Here is an 11915-nt window from a genome sequence, read left to right as displayed (position 1 = left end):
AGACCCCAAATTGATCCCATGCCCCCAAGAGTGCCCCCTGCCATGTTAGGTCAGATGCTTCTCCCTGGAAAGGACCACTTTCCCACTCACGTCCAGCCCAGCACTGGGCACTTAATAAATTTGCATGACTCATGATCATTAACACTCTCCCCCTCCCCCCAAGAAAGGACAGCTGGGGCCTGATGCAAAGATTTATTGCTGAGTCTGTGTATCTAGCTGAAGGGAGTGCAAATTATGCCCTGGTCTTGTTAGACGGATGCTCCTTGCCCTCGACTACAGCACAGGCCCCAGCCCACGAGCATCAGCGAGGACTTGGTGCTTGATGAGGAAGTAGGGAGCAGGGGTGTGGGGACATGGATGCCTTTGTCACTGATGGTTCAGGCATGGACCTCAGTTTTTCCCACCAGGGAATGGGCCCTGAATGGGAAGGATGAGAGAAGCTGCTGGCAGGGACAAGAGGGTCACCTGGGTTTGCTTATGACCCTACCTGGGGCAGACCCCTCTGGGCACAATCTGGGCCTCCTTCCTGTCCCAAATCCCCTGCCTGGGGCTGATCGATGGGAGCTGGACTCTGCTCCCAGCCACCCCTCAGGACAGTTCAGCCATTGGCCACAGCTGGTGTCAACAGTACCCTCCCTCAACAGACTGGCCTGGAGTACTGTGGGTGTGTAAGTTAGTAGGACATGAATACAGTGTCCAAGCATGGAGGGGGCAGAGCCTGTGGGTGAAGGGGTTAGGATATGTGGGGAAGGGTCCAGCTTGAGTCTCTTCCTGGCACCAGGAGCTCCCAGGCTTGCCCCCACTCACTAATTCGTCTATATATGAGTTTCACAGGCCAGAGCTAGCTTGGACTTTGGACCCCTAAAGCTGCTGGGTGGGGCAGTCACTGGCCACTGGGCAGATGGGTGTCAGACTCGTCACATGGAGGTGGTAAGGCTAGAATGGGCTGATGGTAAGCAGCAGGGCTGCTTGGAGGAGGGTTCCCTTCCTGCCCCCCTGCCCTTCATGAAACTCTGGGAGGGAGGGCTGTTTGCTGAACCCAGACCCACCAGGTGAATCACTGGCCTCCTGGGGCAGGAGAGCAGCAGGAGATTGGTCAGTGGGGTACTGCTGAGTCACCGTGAGCTGTAGCTGCCCCAAGTCCTGCTTGCTCCTAGCTGGGGCTGGCTGTGGTGGGTCTTGGAGGCCAGTGCAGCCAGGCCGTGAAGGGCAGTGCTGGGGTGGCTGGGGGCACCGGACTCTGGGAGACCTGGGGATCCTGGGAGCCATGGGGGAGGGTCAGTCCCTCAAGGTTAGCAGGGCTTAGGGTTTTGAATCTGTGGCTGGTGGGGCCACAGGCTGGAGCCCAGGAGTCCTGGGGGGCTGATAGGGGTCATGCGGATTGGGGCTACAAGGCGGCAAGGGCTACAGGGTCTCAGGAACGCTTGAGTTCAGGCACCTGTGAAGAGAAAAAGGAACAGAGTCAACATTCCTAAGCACTCAAATAATTGGGTTTAGGCTGAGAGACAGGTGGAGGTGGGCTTGGAAGCAGTGACACCTGGGGAGTTGGGGCGGGGTCAAAAGAGCTTGAGTGGGTGGGGCTTGTGAGCCAAGGGAGGGGCCTATGGCCATGGGGTGGAGCCTGAGGAGTCAGGGTGGGGCCTGGAAGCAATAGGGTCTGGAAGTTGGGGGCCAGACGGCAGGCAGTGGAGTGGATCTGGAGAGCTGGGGAGGGGCCTGCAGTCGAGAGGTGGGATGGGGAGCAGGGGATGGGGCTTGGGGTACTGAGACCAAGAGGCACGACAAGGGAGCATCCCGGCCCGCGAGGAGCCACCTCAGAAGAGGCCGCAGTCTTTGAGGTTCTCCTTGATGATAATGTCGGTGACAGCGTCGAAGACAAACTTGACGTTCTGTGTGTCGGTGGCGCACGTCATGTGGGAATAGATCTCCTTCACGTCGCGTCTCATGTTGAGCTCGAGGAATTGCACCTTGATGTAATTGCCCGCGTCCTCATATGTGTTGGGCCCTGGCGGGGAAGGGGGAGTTCTCACTCCCGGTAGCAAATCCTCCCCGCGGCGGGAGGAGCGCAGGCCGAGATCGTGGGTTTGAGACGCCGCCTGGCGGCGGGCCGAGGGTCTCACCATTGTAGTCCGGAAAGCAGATGCTGAGGTGCGCCTTTTTTATCTTCTCCGAGAAAACGTCCTTCTTGTTGAGGAAGAGCACGATGGACGTGGTGGCGAAGTAGCGGTGGTTGCAGATACTGTTGAATAGGTGCAGGCTCTCGTGCATGCGGTTCTGAGGAGGGCAGAGGCTGTCGGGCACCGGGGACTGCGGCCGCAGCCCCCACCTGGCTGCGGCCGGCGGGCAGACCCCTGCTCTCTGGGCTCCGGGGCCTCCCTGCCCAGACAGCTCCAAGACCGTCTCCCCCTTCGCCCCCCTGAGCAGGGCAGCAGGCTGCCTCATCTCCTCCTTCAGACCGCTCTGGGTCGAATGTCCTCTCTCAGATGCTCCCCGCGCCCGCAGCGCTGTCTCTGCTTTCCGCTCTCCTCCTCCCCGCTCAAACGCTCAGGCCCTGCTGGAGCACTCACCACTTCGTCGTCCTCCACAAGCACCATGTCGTAGGCGCTGAGCGCCGCGATGAAGATGATGCAGGTCACACCCTCGAAGCAGTGGATCCACTTCTTGCGTTCTGAGCGCTGCCCGCCCACATCGAACATCCTGCGGGGCCGTGGGAACCTGAGCCGGCGCATCGAGTCCCCTGGACGTGCCCACAGGCATCCCCTGGTTTCCTAATGCTGGCTGGGAGGCACCCCGATGGGAGTGGCATCCGGAGGGGCCGGGCATTTCTGCGGGCGGGTTGTCCGAGAAGGGGCAGGGTCTCTCGTAGGGATGGGGCCTCTGGGATCAGCCGGGGCCTCAGGCAGTGAACTTGCGGGCAGGCCCCCGGAGAGCGAGAGCTAGGGCGCGGGGTCGTACCGGAAGTTGAGGTCCTTGAAGGAGAACTGCGTCTCAATGATACCAGTGGTCTTGACACGCGAGCGCAGCACGTCCTGTTCAGTGGGCACGTAGCCCGGGGTTACCAGGCGCTCCAGGTCCGAGAGGTAGCTGCGGGAGATCCGGGGTGTGGGTAGGGTTGGGTGGAGAGGCGTGGCAGGGCCCCGCCCGCCCCGCGCCCCGCCTGTGCTCTCACTAGCCAGCAGAGTCGTTGAGCTGGTACTCCGAGGCGCGATCGAAACAGGCCTGGATACCCGAGTCCTTCCACAGACGCTGGATGATGTCTGACATCTCCTTGGGCATCGTGCCCTCCTCGATGGTGTCCGCCATGTGCATCAGCTTCCGGGCATCGTCCTGGGGGGGGGGCAGGGGAGTGGTTGGTGGTGACCATAGACTTGAGCCCAGCCTCGCACCTCGAGTCCCCAGAAACCCTGTTCAGCTAGACTCTTGGCACACCTGGCGCGCGGAGTCTCCATACTGGATATTGAGCGTGGTCATGGCGCGCACGATGGCCAAGATGGACTGTAGCGTGTTGCCATATATGATGGCAATGAACTCGAGGCACTCTTCCAGCGAGTACCCATCCTGGTGGATGATCCTGCGGCCGTGGGGAGCCGGGTCAGCGCCTCTTGGGTAGGTGGGGAAGGACAGACCTCGTGCGTGTGCCCACCCCCAGGGGCCTCGGGAAGGGCAGGGGCACTCACTTCATCTGCTTGACAATGGTACTCTTCCCGGACTCACCGGCACCTGGAATGGAAACCCTACCTCAGAGACGCGCTGACCGCACTGCCCCCTCTATCACACCTGTTTTCCCCCCAACCCCCAAAGTCAGGTCATGATGCCCTGGCGGCAAAACGTAAACGTCGGGAGTGACAGAAGGGGGCTGACGAGGGGAATCGACAGCCTCGACTGTGCTGAGGAGACTTCAAGACCCTGGTATTTTCAGTCTTTTATTATTCTGAGGACAAAAATAAAGAAACCTGGAGCTCCACCTTGTGGAAGATTCTGGTACTGCATGCATGGGACTATTTGAGCCAGGTCAACCCCTGCTTTTCACCTGTGGTGGGAGGAAGTGTCTCCAAGAGGCTCAGAGGGAATTAACACCTTTTGCTGGGGGAGAGGACAGAGCTAACAGCCCCTCTGAGCCTGTTCTCATGCGGGTGTTGGGCACAGTTAACGGAATTTCTGGCTTAGCCTCTCTCTCTTCCCTGCGGTACTCTGGCTTGGTCCCTCTGCCCACATCCAGCTGTCTGGCTGGACCCTGGAGAGCCTGGGTAGAGCCTGCACTGCCCTCTCAAAGCAGCTCCTTCTTCCCTTGGGGAGAGGAAGTGGCCTTGGGGTACTAGATCAGCCCCATCTCCCCTCACTACCCATGGGACCAAGGACATGGCTTTATCTATTCCTGGCTGGGCCTTAGTACCCCCTACCCCCTTTAATTGTTCTGCAGGTCTGTCAACAATAAAGCTCGGGAAACTGAGGGTCATTGTCTGTGGATCTGGGTGGTCCTACAGGCTGCCCACTCTCAGGAGGACTGTGACCTTCTCCTTCCCAAGGGAGCAGCCTTGTTGTGGGGCTCCCAAGGAGGCCCCTGGTTTCTGAGCCCTGCCCAGCAGGCCCATCAAGCCAAAGGCTGGTGTTTGAGGGAGCGCAGCCAGGGCAAAACTAGGCCTCGTACACACATCTCTACAAAAGTGAGATTGGCACACACTTCTTGGGAGGGGAGGTTGCCTGAGGCTGGGCCCTCTGGAGAGGGGTTCTGTGGGATACCCAGCCTTAGGGAGCCAAGGCAACACTTGTCAAGGCTTGGCCAGGGCTTGCTTGGCCAGGGCTCCCACTCTGTTCCCTGCCAGGTTGCAGGCTCATTCTGTCTCCCAAGTCACACCTACTTCACAGAAGGGCCACCTGCCTGCCCCTGGGCCTCTGATTAGTAGCAGTGGCCTCACCTCAGCCCACACCCTTACCCAGAAGCAGCAGTTTCACGGTTCGAGCATCCTTCTCGGCATCTTCTTTCAGCTTCTTTTCCAGCTCCCTTGAGTGCTTCTCCTCAGCGCTGGCCCCAGCCCCCATGGTCCCGGGAGGAGATGAAGGAACAGGGTGGTCAGTTGGCTCTTCTGGATGCAGGGGATCCCCAGAGCCAGGCTCAGGCCAGCCTCTGGCCTCCCCAGACACCCTTCTGACCTCAGAACTGGCAATCAACTGGCTGTCCACAGACCTGTGCAGGCCCTATTGGGGCTGCTTAGTAGGATTTGGGGGTTGTTGGTACCCAAGAGCCAATCAGAGACAAGGACAGGTGAATCCAGCTCAGCCCCCAGCCGCCCTAATCAGGCTGGCATGGCCCCAATCCCTCAACTGCTGACTCCGCAGCCCCTGTACGCTGCCCCCCAAACCCTCTGGGAGAGACTCTGGAGGTAGTCCTGCCCTGCTCCAGAGCAGGGAGACATGTTCCACAGGATCCAGGCTCAGAAAGGGGAGGAGAGGGCCTCAAGTTCCAGGGTGGGGGCATTGGGGGGTAGGCCTGGCAGCAGGGAGTAGAGGGAGAAGCATGCAAGGAGCACCTGACCCCTGCCCAGCACTGGGCTCAGCACTGCTCCTTACCTAGCTCACACCAGCCCTGGCGGATGGGTACCCACATCATTTTACTGATGAGGAAGTGGAGGCTCAGAGGGTCACACAGCAGGACGTAGTTGAGAAGGGCTGGTGACTCTGAACCAGGGTTCCATGCTCAGCAGGGAGTCAAGAGGGAAAGGTGGACATTGCATTTGCCCTGTACCAAGGTCTGGATCTGACCTGGTCAAGGCCTCTACATGCCTCCATGATTCCAATGGACTTGGGTGGGTGTGCATGTCTGCTACGTGTACTGGGTGTGTGCATGTATACTTTACTGGTACCAAGCAAGGCAATGACATGACACGTTTGTCTATGTATACTTGTGTGTTTATGTCTGCATTTTTATGCCTTTGTGAATGCATGTGTGTGTCTATGCTTGCCTGTTTGTGTACTGTGTGTGCATGTGCATGGATGTGGTTTTGTGCATTTCTCTTCATGTGCAGATGTGTTTGTATGTGTACTTTATTGTGCTAAAGTGGGTTAATATGTGCGTGTGTGTGCATGAATGTATAAGTGCATGTATATGTGCATGTGTGTGTGCACTTGCCTGTGTACATGTACATTTATGCATGTGTCTGCCTGTATGTGTGCACACTTGCACATACCTGTGTCTACGTGTACCCATGGTGCAACACTCTGACCTGCGGAGGTGGCCAGGCTCTTCCAGGGAATGTTTTGCAGGCCTGTTATCAGATGGGAAAACTGAGTCCTGAAGCAGGTCTGGTGTTCCCAGGGGAGGAGCAGATGAGCCCCACTCCTCTTCTGTCCCCTGTCGGTAATCCAGGACCTGCCTAGGGGTATCTCCAGGGCATGCCGCCTCAGTTTAGGGTCAGAGGTCTCTGTGGGGGTTTAGATGGGACAGGACGTGCTGCTGAGTGGAAGTGGTTCAACTGAGCATGTAATGTTGAGTTCCAGCCTCTGGAGATTTGCCACCTCCCATCAGAAGACCCAAATCCTGGGCTCTCAAGGCCCCTTCTGGCTGAACTCCCCGGAAACCTGGCTGTCTTAGGACTCAACTCTTGCGGACCTGGGGTGCCAGGGCCCCAGATACTGAGCATTGAAGACTGTCCCTAGTGTTGGGAAAGCTGGACAGGTGCATGTAAATCAATGAAGTTAGAACACACCCTTACACTATACACAAAAATCAACTCAAAATGGCTTAAAGACTTAAACACGACACCATAAAACTCCTAGAAGAGAACATAGGCAAAACATTCTGACATAAATTGTACCAATATTTTCTCAGGTCAGTCTCCCAAAGGAATAGAAATAAAAGGAAAAATGAACAAAGGTGACCTAATCAAACTTAAAAGCTTTTGCACAGCAGAAGCAAGAACAACTACAATTCTGCAGCCTGTGGAAGGAAAACCACACTCACAGAAAGATAGACAAAATGAAAAGGCAGAGGACTTTGTACCAGATGAAGGAACAAGATAAAAACCCCAGAAAAACAACTAAATGAAGTGGAGATAGGCAACCTTCTAGAAAAAGAATTCAGAATAATGATAGTGAAGATGATCCAGGACCTCGAAAAAAGAATGGAGGCAAAGATCGAGAAGATGCAAGAAATGTTTAACAAAGACCTAGAAGAATTAAAGAACAAACACCTAGAAGAATTAAAGAACAAACAGAGATGAACAATACAATAACTGAAATGAAAACTACACTAGAAGGAATCAATAGCAGAATAACTGAGGCAGAAGAACAGATAAGTGACCTGGAACACAGAATAGTGGAATTCACTGCTGCGGAACAGAATAAAGAAAAAAGAATGAAAAGAAAGGAAGACAGCCTAAGGGACCTCTGGGACAACATTAAACGCAACAACATTCGCATCATAGGGGTCCCAGAAGGAGAAGAGAGAGAGAAAGGACCCAAGAAAATATTTGAAGAGATTATAGTCGAAAACTTCCCTAACATGGGAAAGGAAATAGCCACCCAAGTCCAGGAAGCACAGAGAGTCCCAGGCAGGATAAACCCAAGGAGAAACACAGCGAGACACATAGTAATCAAATTGATAAAAATTAAAGACAAAGAAAAATTATTGAAAGCAGCAAGGGAAAAACAACAAATAACATACAAGGGAACTCCCATAAGGTTAACAGCTGATTTCTCAGCAGAAACTCTACAAGCCAGGAGGGAGTGGCACGACATATTTAAAGTGATGAAAGGGAAGAACTTACAACCAAGATTACTCTACCTGCAAGGATCTCATTCAGATTCGACGGAGAAATCAAAAGCTTTACAGACAAGCAAAAGCTAAGAGAATTCAGCACCACCAAACCAGCTCTACAACAAATGCTACAGGAACTTCTCTAAGTGGGAATCACAAGAGAAGAAAAGGACCTACAAAAACAAACCTATAACAAGTAAGAAAATGGTAATAGGAACATACATGTCGATAACTACCTTAAATGTGAATGGATTAAATGCTCCAAGCAAGAGACACAGGCTCGCTGAATGGACACAAAAACAAGACCCATATATATGCTGTCTACAAGAGACCCACTTCAGACCTAGGGACACACACAGACTGAAAGTGAGGGGATGGAAAAAGATATTCCATGCAAATGGAAATCAAAAGAAAGCTGGAGTAGCAATATTCATATCAGATAAAAGAGACTTTAAAATAAAGAATGTTGGGGGCTTCCCTGGTGGCGCAGTGGTTGAGAATCTGCCTGCCAATGCAGGGGACACGGGTTCGAGCCCTGGTCTGGGAAGATCCCACATGCCGCGGAGCGACTGGGCCCGTGAGCCACAACTACTGAGCCTGCGCGTCTGGAGCCTGTGCTCCGCAACAAGAGAGACCGCAATAGTGAGAGGCCCGCGCATCACGATGAAGAGTGGCCCCTGCTTGCCGCAACTAGAGAAAGCCCTTGCACAGAAACGAAGACCCAACACAGCCAAAAATAAATAATAAATAAATAATAAATTTTAAAAAATAAATAAATAAAAAATAAAGAATGTTACAAGAGACAAGGAAGGACACTACATAATGATCAAGGGATCAATCCAAGAAGAAGATATAACGATTATAAATATATATGCACCCAACATAGGAGCACCTCAATACATAAGGCAACTGCTAACAGCTATAAAAGAGGAAATCGACAGTAACACAGTAATAGCGGGGGGCTTTAACACATCACTTACACCAATGGACAGATCATCCAGACAGAAAATTAATAAGGAAACACAAGCTTTAAATGACACAATAGACCAGACAGATTTAATTGATATTTATAGGACATTCCATCCAAAAACAGCAGATTACACTTTCTTCTCAAGTGCACACAGAACATTCTCCAGGATAGATCACATCTTGAGTCACAAATCAAGCCTCAGTAAATTTAAGAAAACTGAAATCATATCAAGCATCTTTTCCAGCCGCAACACTATGAGATTAGAAATCAACTACAGGGAAAAAAACATAAAAAACACAAACACATGGAGGCTAAACAATAGGTTACTAAATAACCAAGAGATCACTGAAGAAATCAAAGAGGAAATCAAAAAATACCTAGAGACAAATGACAATGAAAACACGACGATCCAAAACGATCTGGGATGCAGAAAAAGCAGTTCTAAGGGGAAGTTTATAGCAATACAAGCCTACCTCAAGAAACAAGAAAAATCTCAAATAAACAATCTAACCTTACCCCTAAAGGAACTAGAGAAAGAAGAACAAACAAAACCCAAAGTCAGGAGAAGGAAAGAAATCATAAAGATCAGAGCAGAAATAAATGAAATAGAAACAAAGAAAACAATAGCAAAGTCCAGGACCAGATGGCTTCACAGGTGAATCCTATCAAACATTTAGAGAAGAGCTAACACCCATCCTTCTCAAACTCTTCCAAAAAATTTCAGAGGAAGGAACACTCCCAAACTCATTCTATGAGGCCACCATCACCCTGATACCAAAACCAGACAAAGATACTACAAAAAAAGAAAATTACAGACCAATATCACTGATGAATATAGATGCAAAACTCCTTAACAAAATACTAGCAAACAGAATCCAACAACACATTAAAAGGATCATACACCATGATCAAGTGGGATTTATCCCAGGGATGCAAGGATTCTTCAATATACGCAAATCAATCAATGTGATACACCATATTAACAAACTGAAGAAGAAAAACCATATGATTGTCTCAATAGACGCAGAAAAAGCTTTTGACAAAATTCAACACCCATTTATGATAAAAACTCTCCAGAAAGTGGGCATAGAGGGAACCTACCTCAACATAATAAAGGCCATATACAACAAACCCACAGCAAACGTCATTCTCAATGGTGAAAAACTGAAAGCATTTCCTCTAAGATCAGGAACAAGACAAGGATATCCACTCTCACCACTATTATTCAACATAGTTTTGGAAGTCCTAGCCGTGGCAATCAGAGAAGAAAAAGAAATAAAAAGAATACAAATTGGAAAAGAAGAAGTAAAACTGTCACTGTTTGCAGGTGACATGATACTATACATAGAGAATCCTAAAGATGTCACCAGAAAACTACTAGAGCTAATCAATGAATTCGGTAAAGTTGCAGGATACAAAATTAATGCACAGAAATCTCTTGCATTCCTATACACGAACAACGAAAGATCAGAAAGAGAAATTAAGGAAACAATCCTATTCACCATTGCAACAAAAAGAATAAAATACCTAGGAATAAACCTACCTAAGGAAGTAGAAGACCTGTACTCAGAAAACTATAAGACACTGATGAAAGAAATCAAAGATGACACAAACAGATGGGGAGATATACCAAGTTCTTGGATTGGAAGAATCAATATTGTGAAAATGACTATACTACCCAAAGCAGTCTACAGATTCAATGCAATCCCTATCAAATTACCAGTGGCATTCTTTACAGAACTAGAACAAAAAAATCTTAAAATTTGTATGGAGACACAAAAGACCCCGAATAGCCAAAGCAGTCTTGAGGGAAAAAAATGGAGCTGGAGGAATCAGACTCCCTGACTTCAGACTATACTACAAAGCTACAGTAATCAAGACAATATGGTACTGGCACAAAAACAGAAATATAGATCAATGGAACAGGATAGAAAGCCCAGAGATAAACCCATGCACATATGGTCAACTAATCTATGACAAAGGAGGCAAGGATATACAATGGAGAAAAGACAGTCTCTTCAATAAGCGGTGCTGGGAAAACTGGACAGCTACATGTAAAAGAATGAAATTAGAACACGCTCTAACACCATACACAAAAATAAACTCAAAATGGATCAGAGACCGAAATGTAAGACCGGACACTATAAAACTCTTAGAGGAAAACATAGGAAGAACACTCTGACATAAATCACAGCAAGATCTTTTTTTGATCCACCTCCTAGAGTAATGGAAATAAAAACAAAAATAAACAAATGGCACCTAATGAAACTTAAAAGCTCTTGCACAGCAAAGGAAACTACAAACAAGATGAAAAGACAACCCTCAGAATGGGAGAAAATATTTGCAAATGAATCACGAACAAAGGATTAATCTTCAAAATATATAAACAGCTCATGCAGCTCAATATTAAAAAAACAAACAACCCAATCCAAAAATGGGCAGAAGACCTAAATAGACATTTCTCCAAAGAAGACATACAGATGGCCAAGAAGCACATGAAAAGCTGCTCAACATCACTAATTATTAGAGAAATGCAAATCAAAACTACAATGAGGTATCACCTCACACCAGTTAGAATGGGTATCATCAGAAAATCTACAAACAACAAATGCTGGAGAGGGTGTGGAGAAAAGGGAACCCTCTTGCACTGTTGGTGGGAATGTAAATTGATACAGCCACTATGGAGAACAGTATGGAGGTTCCTTAAAAAACTAAAAATAGAACTACCATATGATCCAGCAATCCCACTACTGGGCATATACTCAGAGAAAACCATAATTCAGAAAGACACATGCACCCCAATGTTCATTGCAGCACTATTTACAATAGCCAGGTCATGGAAGCAACCTAAATGCCCATCGACAGACAAATGGATAAAGAAGATGTGGTACATATATACAATGGAATATTAGTCAGCCATAAAAATGAACGAAATTGGGTCATTTGTAGAGACGTGGATGGATCTAGAGACTGTCAAACAGAGTGAAGTAAGTCAGAAAGAGAAAAATATCGTATATTAACGCATATATGTGGAACCTAGAAAAATGGTACAGATGAACTGGTTTGCAGGGCAGAAATAGAGACACAGATGTAGAGAACAAACATATGGACACCAGGGGGGAAAGTGGCGGGGGGTAGTGGTGGTGGTGGTGGGATGAATTGGGAGATCGGGATTGACATGTATACACTAAT

The 11915-nt window shown here is 49.4% G+C and overlaps 1 protein-coding gene across 1 annotated transcript; it reads right to left on the bottom strand.

Annotated features, from left to right (window-relative positions):
- Positions 1–208: 208 nt before the first annotated feature.
- GNAT1 (G protein subunit alpha transducin 1) lies at positions 209–5124 on the bottom strand. Its single transcript, XM_059937642.1, has 9 exons — positions 4935–5124; positions 3678–3720; positions 3430–3571; positions 3170–3327; positions 2956–3084; positions 2568–2697; positions 2121–2274; positions 1814–2005; positions 209–1438 (listed from the first exon to the last, which is right to left on the bottom strand). Exons 1-8 carry the CDS (start codon positions 5038–5040, stop codon positions 1815–1817), a joined length of 1053 nt encoding a protein of 350 aa, XP_059793625.1. The 5' UTR covers positions 5041–5124; the 3' UTR covers positions 209–1438; position 1814.
- Between the last annotated feature and the right edge of the window lie 6791 nt (positions 5125–11915).

This window comes from Balaenoptera ricei, chromosome 11 (genome assembly GCF_028023285.1).
Source record: "Balaenoptera ricei isolate mBalRic1 chromosome 11, mBalRic1.hap2, whole genome shotgun sequence".
Classification (NCBI taxonomy): Eukaryota; Metazoa; Chordata; class Mammalia; order Artiodactyla; family Balaenopteridae; genus Balaenoptera; species Balaenoptera ricei.
Note: the sequence above shows the minus strand (reverse complement) of the source record. Positions and strands in the feature narration are given on the sequence as shown.